Source organism: Carassius gibelio, chromosome A20 (assembly GCF_023724105.1).
Source record: "Carassius gibelio isolate Cgi1373 ecotype wild population from Czech Republic chromosome A20, carGib1.2-hapl.c, whole genome shotgun sequence".
Classification (NCBI taxonomy): Eukaryota; Metazoa; Chordata; class Actinopteri; order Cypriniformes; family Cyprinidae; genus Carassius; species Carassius gibelio.
Genome location: NC_068390.1, coordinates 19520341 through 19535307, shown reverse-complemented (window position 1 = coordinate 19535307; position 14967 = coordinate 19520341). Strand labels below are relative to the sequence as shown.

The 14967-nt window shown below is 35.4% G+C and overlaps 1 protein-coding gene across 5 annotated transcripts in view; it reads right to left on the bottom strand.

Moving 5' to 3' along the window:
- LOC127938980 (sex comb on midleg-like protein 4) overlaps positions 1-12182 on the bottom strand; it is a 24816-nt gene extending 12634 nt beyond the window's left edge. For 2 of the 5 annotated variants that reach the window (XM_052535938.1, XM_052535940.1), the window contains exon 1: positions 1573-1793. Coding sequence is in view for 2 of the 5 variants with exons in the window: in XM_052535935.1 (XP_052391895.1) it covers positions 6457-6658 (202 nt within the window). In the remaining 3 variants the exon portion in view is untranslated. Of the gene's footprint in view, positions 1-1572; positions 1794-6456; positions 6695-11634 lie in introns of those variants that run through there. The other 3 variants (XM_052535935.1, XM_052535936.1, XM_052535937.1) reach the window with 3 other exon arrangements.
- Between the last annotated feature and the right edge of the window lie 2785 nt (positions 12183-14967).

Genomic DNA, 14967 nt, shown 5'->3' with positions numbered 1-14967 from the left:
ATAGCAACAGTCAATGCTTTAACATACTCATTTTGAGATTGCAAAACTGAAAACACAAGAAGTTCAACCCAAAAACATGACCAAGCCCACACACTGCAACCTCTAGTGCAACCTGCAAACTAGCAGCTGTTCCTGGAAACATGACAAGAACACAAACATAAAAGGAGTACTTAGTACTACTATATAGCATGAATGTCCAATAAAAAATTAAATAAAAATAAAAACAATGCTCAAAAATATAACAAACACCCAATAATTACATATTGCAATCATATTTATTGTCTAAATAGCAGAAAAACATTCTCATACCCCAACACATATGAAACCGGGCTGGTATTAATTATTTGAAGAACAAAAGCTTGATGGTGAAGCTGTGAGGTGGCCTAAACTGTGCACACTGTGGAAGAAATAGACACTGAGCCACATAAAAGCATCTTCACTATCCTCCGCTCTTCCATCTCTCTCTCTCTCTCTCTCTCTCTGTCAGTCCCCCTCCCCCAGTCCTCATTCACTCTCCTCCCCTCCCCCTCCAGCTGTGGCGCCTGGCCTCAAGATCGGCTCTGACAGACGGCTTCCCCTGCTTGCCTCCTCTCTCCTCTTCCTTTCTCTTTAAGTAAGTATTCCCTGGAACTCGTTAAAACGGGACCTTTTAAGGTGGAATTTTAGAATTTAATTATTTAATTATGGTTTCTTGGGCAAAGAAATTAGAAATGCATATTATGAATTAAATCACAATCTCATGATTAAAGTAATAATAACAACAACAATAATAATAAAACTGGGATAATTATTGAACATTTTAATTGTTATGCTACCTTCTAATTATTTGTGCTGATTCTGTGACTGACACAGAACACACTAATTTCATTTTCAGGTTATTAAAGGGTGGGCTAGTTATATACCATGCAATCTGTAAAGTGCATTCTCTTTAATCCGCACAGACAATAGACAGTTTGAAGCTCAGCTGTGAAGATTACAAAATGACATGAATCTGCGTTTTCTGCTTTTTCAGATAAACATTCATTAGACTGCATGACAAATGGTAAGAATGCAAAAAGTTATCTGCACAAAACATCAAGTAACACATGCCATGTGATGTGGGTATATCATGCCAAAACATAAACGAAATATAAATGAATCGTCTAATTTAGTTATTACTATTTGTTTACAAGACAGATAAGGATGATCCTAATTCCAAATTATTTTCATATGCACTTTCTAAACATTCGATTATTTCCGCTCACCTGCGTGCGCGCTCTCTCTCCCATGCATCAACCAGGCCATGCGTAATTACATTAATCTTATTTATTACGCACAATTGTTTTTCGAAACAGCTACAATATTTTTTCTAATCCCAATGAAAGAAAACCGATTCAGCAAACGATCATCAAGCAGCCTGAGAGAGAGACCTCGCCATTAAAAACACAACATCAAAAATAGAGCACCGTTCCACATGCGCGTGTTCATGTTTACGAGCAGTGTTGCATTGCGCGAGGTCTTCCTTCCTTATCTCCTTAATCTCAACGCGAAATCAGCGGCACGTAAACACATTTTCAGTGTATGAACACTCACCGACCACTCAGCGCTGGAGCGGATTCGTTATCAGCAAATGTCAACAATAGCGTATCCAGCCCGCTCCCGTGCCTCCGTCGCTTCACAGACCGGCCGCTTCTGAAACCCCCGCCTGCCCTCGGCTCGATACCACCGCGCGCGCCGCAGTCGCTACGTCGTCCCCTTTCTGTCGTCATGGCAACTAGGCGCCTAACATCCTCCCTTTGCCATAGTCATATGCTGATCATGAAGCAGAGCCTGCGGAATAATTTACACTACAGCAGCGTTTAGAGCAGCCAAGACTCCCAAAACGCTATGACCACTGCCAAAATCTAATGGCCTGAATTGCTTTAGGCTAGTTGATTTGAAAAATACTACTCATTTTGTTAGATTTCCTTTTTGGATATTTATTGTGTGTGTATATATTATATATATATATATATATATATATATATATATATATATATATATATATATATATATATATATATATAAAATAACATTTTCAATGCGTTAAACGAAATTTGCAGATTCTCCCCACAGGTTTAAATTGACAGGCTGAACTAGAACAAATCCCCAGCCTAGATGTAGTGAGACACATGAAATATGCATGCGTTTGCTCACATAATGTGAGCATGAAACCGATTTTGAGTTCTTCCTCGGTTTTTAACTAATGTAAACAATTCTGCAGATATGATGAACACTGTAACCCTGCAATGCAACTACATTCCAAATAAATGAATAAATAAATAATATACAAATAAAGCTGTTCATTGGTTAACTGTTAGTTACCTGCAGGTAAAAAAAATAGCTTATAATTTATATTATAATTATAATAAAAAAAAACATTTGTACTGTAAAAAGTATGAATTATACCTTTATTTACTTTTTTATAATTACCTTTATTATACCTCTATTTATGTTGGCAATATGTATACTTTTTTACGACAAACAGTTTTAATAGTTTAAACAGAGTGGCATTATATAATTTAATGACACTTAACAGTTAAGAAATAATAATCTAAAGTATTTGTAAATAAATTGCAAATAAATTAATAAATAAATGCCTTTATTCAGCTCTTGAAAGCACTATTCTCATTTAGGCGAGATAAATTGTATATGAAGGACTTCAAACCCCATATTTAAACACACAACTTGCAATGTAATCACACAGGCTACTTTTATAGAAGCTTTGAGAACAATATTTTAACTGATGTGTGTAATTTTAATATTATCTTTGAATAATTGGGGTGTTATCTAGTTTAATATGATATGCTGTCCCTCTTTTATTAAAAATCAGTTGCTTCACTGCGAATCACAGAAGGCCCAATGCTACTTTATAGGTTTGTTAGTAGAATACTACAAAATTAAATCATAAGTATTATGTCATATAGATTTAAATAACAGAAACAGTATGATTTTAATACCACAAACAGCAAAATAAAATACAAAAAAAAAACGTCCAAATACTAATTTCCCTTATTGGACATATAGGCCTATATGTAATAATTAATATACTATAAATTAAAAAAAAAAAAGAATTGTATAAATAAAAAAATAGAAAAAATCATTAGCCTAAACCCTAAAAGCAAACCGAAGCAAATACTAAACTTGTCTATTATCAACAACACAAACACTGAACCAGAAGCACATATCATTACTGCCTGAATTTCTTCCGAACACTAAGCCATAATAAGAAACATTAGTTTCATCAGTTTTCACTTTGCAAAAACATTAAAGGAACAGTCCACCCAAATAGTAATTTACTCACTATCAAGTAGTGTATGTAACAACTTCCGGTAGCTATTGACTTAAATAGCATGCAAATAAATAAAAATACCCTGGAAGTCAGTGGCTACCGTTAACTGTTTGGTTACCAACATTCTTCAAAATATCTTATTTTGTGTTAAATAGACTATCCCTTTAGTTCATCAGTGGTGCTAGTCACTTGTCATTTGGACACTGAGAAGGTAGCTTCACAAATCATAGAGCATATACACATGCATTCAACCAGACAAACCCAAGCAGATGATTTCACAAAGCCCCCCATTCTTGTCCTGAACCGAAAGAGTTGTGGTTGAACTTGGGGATAATCTCATCATTGCTCTGAAAGCCTGAGTCCTAGCACTGTACAGAGTGAAATAAACGTCCTCCTTCTCTTCCGACCCCCCTCAGAAGAACGCTGGGAATGTGTAGCACCCCCTGAGTTGGTGGAGTGTATGTTTGGGGGGGGGGGTCTGGCTCATTCCAACCACACACACTTACACTGTCACTTGTTGGCGAGTGTAAATATAGCATAGTCATGTATCTGTTGATTTGCTCTGTCCAGGACGATGTTGTTAGATATACAACCAAAAGATTAACCACTACATTAGCTGGACAGTGAAATAAAATTCAGGAGAAGTCTTAATATGAAGGTTAAGCCCATTGGGCAGTGAGGCAATAAATTACATTTGGGCCCCTTCTATAGCAGCACTTTGCTGCTACAGGAAGACTACAAGCACAAGACAAGTACACTTTTTTTATTTACATCACAAAGCACACACACACTTCTTTACACAGCATCTATCAAACAGACCTGTCCTTGACCTCCCACTTGGATAATTGCATGTGATAAACTGCTTCCAGAGATCAACTGAAGTTCAGGCTAATTGTCTTTCCAGTCTAACCACACACACACACACACACACACACACACACACACGTGTATTCATACACACAAACAAACAAACAAAAAAACTGAAATAAACCAGATCAAGTTCAACATCATCTTGCCAACATTTGCAGTGGAATGAAAAAATATATAATTTAAACAATGAAAATAAAATACTATACTGCCAAATGCATAAGTCATAATCATAAAATGTTTAAAATCTAGTTAAGATGTGTATCTTTAATAAAATTGCATTGAATGTTCTAAATTAATAAATTAATGCAGCAAACACAGTACCAAAATAACTTGTTTTCAATATTTACATATATTTCTATTTACTCAAAATCCCTTTACAACAAAGAGCAACATGCTTTGAACACAACAAATGGATGATGTGATTCATGTTCAACACAGAAACAGCAGCAACAGCAAAGTTCAAACTACAATAGATGTACACACAAAATCAAATGGGTCATCAGCAAACTGTGCTAGAAACCCAGCTAGCCTGACACAAAGTATTCACAAAACCAAGGCCTCTACACAAATCAGTTCTACAAGTTTTGCTTCAGCACCCAATTTTAACACTAGAAGTGGTGACCTAATATAGCATAAAATTAGTTTAGAATACAAAGGCATAGAATATAAAATATATAACCCAGAGAGAGGATATTCACGAGTGTCTCATTGGACACTGCACTCTGTGAGATACATTTAGACAGCCAGACACAGAGCTGGACACCATTCACCCGTCCATCTGATTGCTATATTTAATTTCTAATTATGCCTGGAAAACAGAAGCCAATAAATCAAAAGTTAATTAAAGTCATGGATTCATCTTTAGTGGGACTCAATCATCTCAAACCCATTAACACTGCAGATGAGGGACAACTACTGTTGTGTGTGTGTGTGTGTGTGTGTGTGTGTGTGTGTGTGTGTGTGTATGTGTCTGTCCATGCAAATGAAAGAGAAGGAGAGGAAGATTGACAAAAGCCTGAAGCATGTTACAATACCTTAGTTTATATGGGTTTGGATTCCACCCCCCCCCCCCCCCCCCCCAAAAAAAAGATAACGGCATGTGGAGTCAGATAAAACATTAATGCATCTGAATACTTCATTGCATTCAGATATTAAACATAACTGAATTCAAAGTTAATTGTTCAGCTAGCATTTTATAATGTTCACATTGTGTTAAAATATGTATTTGACATGTCGACAAAATGCCGCTTTGACTGGAACAAAAGGTCTAGGTGAACTAAAGAGAGAATGATCATCAATTTTCTGGTTTTAAAGTCACAGAAATGCCTGCAGCGACTGACAGGAAATTATACCTAAAACATTCCCAATGATTGCACACATGCACAAAATGTGCAATACAGTGTGCACCCACCCACACACACACATACACACATCTACGAACTCAAACCAAAATAACAAAAGAAAAAAAAAACAAGCAATTCGAGCCAACACCTAGCATAGAGGAGGGATTTTGTGAAGAAAAGAAAATATCTAAATTGATGAGTTACCCCTCGCAAACAATGGCAAGAAGTTCTTTACTTCATTAATGGCATGTTGCCATAGCAACAGAGCAGGGATACCTGATCCTGAACACCATTTGATCAAAATATGAAAAATAGCACCAATAATTAGTGTAGAATTACTGTAAATTAGTGTAAAATATGTGTAAGACAAGTACAGTCCTATATATGTACCTACATATATATAAAAATAAATAAATAAACCGGGAAGGAAAATCTGCCTTTTTTTCACATACAGCATAAGAATAGGGACTGCAATAATTAAGCCGGGCACAAATTAATCTCCATTAATCTTTTTGAAGCCAAGCAGTGCAGAATGCCAGGCTCCAATATAATGAACAGAAGATCTTCTCACTCTTTCTGTCTTTCATCTCATCCTCACTAATACTGTATTTTCCCCTCTTGTGCCCAATTATTCTTCTCTAATATCTTTGCAGGTCCTTTTAACCGGCTGGCGAACCATCTAAATCCCTCTTAATAATGGTAAAACAGGTGTCTGTATGCATATATAGCATTTTATCCACTATAGATGTGACATTTTCCCATTCATGAACAGGAAGTGAGGAAACAGCTTCAAGGACACATAACCATCTGACTCCTAACCATCCACATTAAGGTCTTAGAATTTCAAACACCTTGGAAATTTAGGAACAAGCATAGATTATGTGTTTGTGAACTCAGCTGCTGAACTGCAGTTAACATGAATGAATGTCTTACTTTGAGAACAAGTAGGAGGAGTCCTATCTCGTATCCGATGCCCACTCTGCACTTCCTCTCCCAGGTCAACCAGCTGCCAAAGGCCCCTCCCCCTGTCGTCACGGCGATCAAGGCGAAGGCGGAGCCTGACGCTCTGCACACCCAGGACGCTCGGTATCCAGGAGACAGTGGAATCCTCCAAATCCCTGCCACGCAGTCTCATTCCCACAGCGACTCACACCTCGACCAAAACATTACACTGGGAGACACAAACACACATATCAAGAACATTAGGCCAGTGTGCATTATACAATCATCTCTGAGGGACATATACTATTTCTTTTAAGGTAACATTAGTCTAATATCAGACTAGAACAGTATTACCAATAAATGTTCTATGGTCTCCACCACTTTCTGATGAGAGGAGAGGACTAAAGCACTGGCATCGTACTGTCATCATCAATTATAAAATGTATTATATAAAGAATAATTCTGTATTCACAAATCTTTAAAGATCTGCATTCAAAATAATAAATTACTGTTCTAACTATAGGTATACTGCATTTTAACTATTTTCCCCCAAGAAAGTAGGTTCCAAATATTAACAAAATATTAAATCAATGATACACTAAATAACACTGCCAAGAAACTTTCAACATCAAGCTTCAATAGATACATCTTAGACATTGACCTGAATGGATGTTCACAATGATTCACAAAAATATAGACATATGTGTTAGGTAGTGAAACACAGCTTTATCTGAATAAAGCATTTGGACTTGGGTAACAAATTCCAGCAGCTTGAAATACACACTAGAATTCCAGTTTCACACATAGAATCAAGCAAGTAAGTACCTTTTGAAGTGTAAGGGATGTTTTCATTGACTCTAGATCAGGGTATTGAAGAAGTCATTGCATTAGAGTTTCTCAGGCATCATTGTCACAATTAAAGATCAGACCAAATGCTTTGGCAAAGGTCTTGGCACCCATTCCTGACCCATCCACTGAGTAGACATGCTTGTTGATGAGTGGTGATGCAATGCATCTTCAAAGTCCATTTCACAAGTATATAATTTACAGAACACTGAAATGGTGAAATCAGCTGAAGAGGGCAGTGTCCCATAACTTTGTACTGAATTAAGCATTACCAGTCCAGAATTGCTTTAATAACTAAAAAGCAGAGTATATAAAATCTTCCTACTGTCTGTAACCATACTTTATTCAAAAAAAAAATTTGGTCTAATAATAACAACATATACTGATAGAAGAATTCACCCTATCTACTTCAATAGAAGAAAATTCATGTTTTTTTTTTGTTTTTTTTACAATACACAAATGTATAAATGTAGCAACAACCTCTAGAATCTGCTGAATTCATTGGACAAAATATTCTCTAAAAAACACTTGACAAAGGATTTCCTATAGAGTTTTGTAAATGTAAACTCTGTTTCTGTTCTGCATATGAAGGTCTCAGAAGTCCTTTATAACCACAAATAACCATTTCCATTGCTTTTAGCAACAACGTGCAGCATGAAATTAGAAGTTGATTTTGGGTTGAAAAAAACAATGAGTTCAATTGACCAACAAAAAAATTCTAAATTCTAATTCAAGTTCAGATCACACAAGTTTTTTCCATTCAAATGTAGTTCAAAGCGAACCATGTATAAATCTAGTTCTCATGAGGGCATATTTTACTGGCTGGCACCCTTTCTGGCTTTCTTGATACACGCATTCAGAAAAACAATCCTAAATAAGGATATTAGGTCTTAATTTAGTGAATCATGCACCCTTTTCCAAAGCTCACTCATATGATTTTAATTATGTGTCCAGATTTCCTGTTTGGAGAAACACTTGATATTAAAATGTGCATCATAATGTGCACCAAATGGAAAAATTCAAATTACAGTTACATTTGTAAGTATTCAGGGGTTTTTTTGTAAGTGTTGCACCATTTCATAGAGTATTACATTGTATTGCATGTTTAAAGTAGTTATTTATTTAAATTGTGCATAACTGTACGTGTATGAAGTGCACAGCAAAACAGAATCAATGAATCAATGGTTGCTAGCCTCTGAATAGATAACAAAGGATTGTAAACAGTGACTAATGGAAGTCATTTCACTAGGGGGTTGAATACTGAACCATTTTTATGTAGTTTAATTAGAGTAATGGGCCCTAGCTGATATGTGCCAGTCATATCACATCCTGAGAGCCAGATTACAATTGAACTTCCTTAGCCTTCAGTACAACGAATCAGTGCAAAAGAGAGCTCTGCTTCATTATCCTAAAATCAAACCTGAACCATCATCCCTTTTATTTATTATATAATAAATGTAAAAAACGGAGATGAGCAATCTGGATGCAGAAGTTTGCGTGCTTTGCTCTCACAGCAGACCGGCAGCTGTCCCTGTAATAATGCGTGCCCTTCCAGATAATCCTTTTATTGAGGGCCATACTTGGCCAGTGCTTTATTAGCATTCATCCATATTTTATCATATTTATTCGTATTTGCCCTTGTGCTCTGTATGTGCAGAGAGGCTTAGGTTCCCCTTGAGAAATTACTTTCGAAGCAAAAGACACAGACAAATTCCAAATTTAAACATTAAAATTCGCTTGTGCCCAGGACAAGTGCAAACTGACCTTCTTGATTCATATTCACTACACACACACATCCTGGAATGTTGAAATGCCTAAAGGCTGCACTCAGTAATTTTTTTATTTGTTAAAATATATATGTAAACATGACTCACTGGCCTAAAAAAGTACTTTTATTTTACGTTGAGGGGTCACATAATAAAGGTTGGCTTTAATATTACATGTCATATGCTGACTTAAAGTTAAACACTTATAATTTAATAACACTGTTAATCGTCTTTTCAATAAAAGATCAAAATAATTATACATTTTAATGCTGTAAATTATAATGCTGTTATGCATAAATTCACGTATAGTATTTTTTAATTCATTGATTTTAGTTTAAGGTTTTATTTTTAATTTATTTAGACAAAAAGAAAATCATTAAATTAATGGTTGCTGAAAATTATGTTTGGCCAGCAGGAATTAATTAAATTTTAAAATATATTAGAATAGAAAACAGAGTTTTCTTTTCATTATAAAAATATTTCACATCATTACTGTTTTTACTGATTAAATAAATGCTGCATTGCTGAGCATAATATATATATATATATATATATATATATATATATATATATATATATATATATATATATATAGAGAGAGAGAGAGAGAGAGAGAGAGAGAGAGAGAGAGAGAGAGAGAGAGAGAATCACAATAAAACGTAGGCAACAAAATATATATATATATATATATATATATATATATATATATATATATGGTATAAGTTTATGATGAATTTAACAAACCCACATAAACAACAAAATCTTAAAATTATTCAAATACACTTTCCTTTAGCTTTACTGCATGCATTTCCACAACAGGAGACATATTTGAATATCTTCTTAAAAAGTAATAATGGGAGCCAAGGGTCAAAAGGCAAGATTTAGAAGGACGCTGTATACAAAAGTGCCACTTAGAGGCAATTTCATGATGTTGTTTTTCTTCAAAGTAGCACAATCAGAAACAGGGAGGGTCTTAGTGAATGAGGTCATGTGGGGAAGGTTTTGTAAACTGATTTATAAATTGGGGAGTTCATGGCGCAGATCATCGGAATGACCTTCAGGTTCAATCATTTCACCCAGCTAAATCTCAATCGCAATCATACTCTCAAGAATCACTTGTATCGACACTTGGAAAAGCACTCTGTCTACCAAAAAATAAAAAAAAGATTAGCCACTTTTGGGCCAATTATTCAACAATCAAGTCTTATTTCAGGTCCATTTTCAGACCAGAGTGTGAATTTGAATGTCCCATGTGTGGCAACATCCTGCTGATATCTCTGATGCCTCACCACAAGGTCAAAAGAAAAATATTTATTTGTCGTTTAGTGGTATTTCCTCACACTATCCATACCATAAACTGTAAAAGGGCAGGGCTGCTTTTGCATGACCATGAAGTGCTCTGTTAATGCAGTGTGTTTTTCTAACCTTGTAACCAAACACACTTTCCCACAATCCATCTCTAGTGGCTTATTTGGTTCAATAATAAAGAATGTGTGTATCCACTTATTCACTCTGACACAGTGCCTGAGGGTCTGTTAATACACACACCACTGCACCGTGTATGTGTGTGTTCATGTCAAGAGGGAAAAGGACCTTCACAGGATTCATTTCAAGCATGCTTAATCCTTGAAGTTGCTCTTTTCCAAAAACATTACTTGAGGTTTAATAATTATACCAGAATGATGACTATTAGAAAACGGGACTGTAAGTTTCAAGTCATGTAAAGTCCAATGGGGAATAAGAAATTAGGGCCCACAAATGGTTCTGATAATTAAAACCTCTTCATTCTTTTCTCTTTTTTTTTGTCTGCAAAAAAGTTGTTTGCTTAGCTGAAAGCAATAAAGCAAAATAATTATCAGCTTTCTTATTCACAAATCTCACTATTGCCCCCAGGCTGAACTGCAATCCTTTAGTTTTTAAAAGAACATGACAGCGAAACAAAAGCCAGCACAGGTGGGGCGGATGGATTGTCCCAGCAGAACAGAACACATAAACAACCCTACCCAAAGGAAATGTTGATTGCTCAGAGGTTGATCCTTCATAAATCAGAAGACTTACATAATGGAGATCTCAATGATGATTCATTTAAATATCAACTTCGCCTCAGAAGTTCTCCCAAAAAATCAGGAGAAATAAGTACAAATTTGACAATCTTTGGACAAAGTACAGAGCTATAAAATTTGTGTGGATACATGGTTTCATGATACAATATTTCATAAAATTAGGAAACTAGCAAGCTAGCTGCAGAGCGTCTAAATGTACCAAGGTAAAGGTATCTCAATCAGATAATGTTTCTTTTTTTTCTTTTCTTTTCTTTTTAAAATACTTGCACCAACGTAGATCTCAGAATAATATCAATAAATGCAAATCTAATCACAAAACATTTTTAAAAATAGACAGACATGTACTGAACAGTAAGTTATTAAAATTATTACAACCTATGTTGATTAATCACCAGTCAGACAACATCGCAGTGGCCATTTCACATTTGCATCGACGAACTTGACATCTGCAAAGAGATCCACTGGAAAAAGCAGCAAATGCAAAACTGATTTACCTCTACTTGTCGACTTCTGCAGCGCTTAGATTGTCGCCTGTCGGAGTCGTGCGGTACAATTTAGCCCAGCTGCAGCAGCTGGACTGCGGGCTCGATTTCCTCCCGCGCCGCCGGTGCAGAAGTGAAGTCGCGCGAGGACGCGGCCAGGGCTCCGGGAGCAAAAAAAAACAAACAGCCGGTTTCGCTTGCACGCAGACACGGTGCCAAACTGATCCGCACCCCGGGGAACTAATTAAATGGCAAGCCACGGGGGCGTTTGGTGAAACGTTTCTATATTTCGCCTAGGTATGCAAAACGATGTGGGGTGAAAAAACCCAGACAGGATATCCGACTGCATCCCAAAAATCTATTGCTCAAAATACTGCATGTGTCTGAATAGGGAGCAAGGAATCTAATCTCTCTTCGGTTTTGGGGTTTTGGAACAAACCCACTTGAGCCCACATAAAGCTTTTTGTGAAATTCCGTGGAGGATTGTGGGCTAATTTAAACACTGTTTTAGATCCGATTATATTCGCTAATTAAGCAGCAGGCTATGTGTGCAACGTTTCTGAACTTAAGATGTTTAACGGTTGTCTTATATTGTCCACATATGTTGCCTAATAAATACAGAAGACTCAGTTTAATTATTATTATTATTATTTTGATGTGTACATCAACAACTCTCATAAGAGCACATTGCATAAAACAAGGCCACTATAATTAGGTTTATCAGTTTTTTTTTTTAAATAGGCCTACACTATAAGACAGATCTGTTTTTTTTTTTTTTTTTACGAAATTCAGTGCAAATATTATTCTAATTTACAGTAAGCTAAATACTAATTTTATCAACCAGCAGTCTTCAGCCTATGAATTCAAAATTAAATTAATTAGCCCGTCTTTCTGTAAAAATGAAAGATCTCGCAATGTTTAAGACCAAAATGCCCGGTCATTGTCCATGTGATATGGCTATCTGATTTATTTTTATTTTACATCTTTCCCAGATTAAATAATTTTACTCAAATTTCTATAGAATGAAAATGTGCTCCCTTTCTTGATGTCTCATGCACTTGCATGTTTCAGTTGACTAACAAGTCTTTATTTATTTATTTATTTACTGAGTTATTTGAAAATATGACACTGTTCTTTGTGGTCATGTCCTCAAAGCTATTGAAAATCAGAAGTGGGGGTCGAAAAGAGAAAGATTCGCATATCCTAAGTTGGTTTTGGGTGTTGAATATGTAAAGCAACCTGTTCGGGACGCCATACAAGGTCAATGGGACAAAAACTGATATTGGTCTCGCTTTTAGCCTATATTGCATGTCCGTGTCAAAGCCAACGGTGTTACTTGCAAAATACGGCAAATATGACAAAGTAACCTATATTATTAGGAAAATCAGTTCCATATAATGGAGCCTTAATAGCTAAATCTCATCTATACCGAATCTAGCTATTTCCAGATTTTTATTATTTTAAAATTTTGACGTGTCTTCGGGTGAAGTTGTAACTTTTCTCCACACTCAAGACTTGTTGGTTTAATAGGTTACATTAAGATCCTTATAAGGGCAACAATTAACCTACTTACAAGTGGCCAAAAATGTGGATGAATGTGGATTGTTCAGGAAGAGCCTCTCAACAACATCTAGATATTTAGGAACAGCTGGCTTTTCTTATTAATTCAAGCGACTAAAGTCCAGATTGCATACCTGACAAACACTTATATTAGATATTAGCCTGGCATGAGCTTAGTAATTGATTGTTTGAGAGTGAAGCAGGATGTTCTCTGTAGCACTTTGACATAATGTTCATTTTCCTTTGTTTAATACTGAACAGATCATTAGCAAATATTCCTTTTATGAAAATGTCAAAATGTCTCCTTTTCTTCAGAAAAAAGCGTGGCAAGTTCATAAAACCATGTATTTATCAAAGAAAGACGCCGTTTCAGTGGATACATTTTCAATCATGTGTAATTAAAAAGAAAATCTTTTAAAAAGTTATTTTATTTGAAATTATTTAAATACAAATAATATATATTTTCCATTTACAATGACAGTTTTCTTGTAAACAAAAGTAGCAGATACTGTTTACTAGGCAATTCACCCCTTTTCTGGCCAGTGAGTTTCTATGTGTGTCTATGAAGAGATGATTTCTCATAATCTGGGCCCTTCGGTTCATAGCTTTCACAGCATGAATTATGAGGCTACAATCTTTTTCAGAACTATAATACTAAAATGTCTATTTATCTGCCTATTTAAACTGTTATAACTGTATAAAATTGGTTGTGTTACATGCAACCAGAATGACACTTTCCCTATGTCATGATTGCATTGTGTTTATGCTAATGAACACTGGTGGGGAAATAAGTAAAATAATTCTCAGATTTTCTAATGACATTTGCAGTTTTCCAAATGTACCTACATACTTTAAATATTGGGAACAAACAAGAAAATTCAATTTCCTGTCATTAATTCATGATTTAAAAAAAACAAAAAAAACAATTGAAATTACATTTCATACGCATTTTTACAACTCAAATAATTTCTTATCAGTCATCTTAACCTCTCCCACTAATTGACAAATGAACAGACCAGACCAATATTTTCATAACCACTAAATCAGCACTTCCAATATGCTGTCAGACCGTCCACTGGTGCAAAATAACATTTAAAATAGATGAAAATAATCATATCCACAAAAAAAGCTAAATATACCCTCAAGTTTGAGCATGGTTGGCATCCCGCCACGCACAAAACACGCAAAAATAAACATAGACCCTAAATAATTCATTTCTATAACAAACCATCTGCAATAGTTGTGGCTTCAAAAAAATCTGTACATCGAATAAGGCATCCATATTTGATGAGTGTGGAATGCAAGACAAAATTATATATAAATACAAATTAATGTAATAATTTTTTGGTTCAAAAAGACACCCAACCATCTTTTGCTGCCCCATGGCCAAGAGATTAGTGTAACTGATGAAAGGAGAAGAAAAAAAATGCTCTTTTTCACAAATCCAAACCTTGGATTACTTAGACTGTTATGACACAGTGCCAAGAAATCTTTCTTATATCAGCTTGCTTTTTTTGTGGAACAGACAGACAGCAGTTCTAGGTAAAGCGACATTAGGATTAAAATCAGGACTAAACCATAGACCTGCCTGTGGAATGTCTGCAGTCTTTTTTTTCGTGAGGCTGAGACAACCTGTGCTAGTGAAGAGAAAAGCTGGAAGTTGTTACAATAGGTGAGATTTATAAATGTATTGGACTTTCACACTAGATGACCATAATGAATTGAGATGCAACCCACAGTAGTGCAGTACCCTTCATCCCATAATTCCTGCTCAAGCTCAGAAAA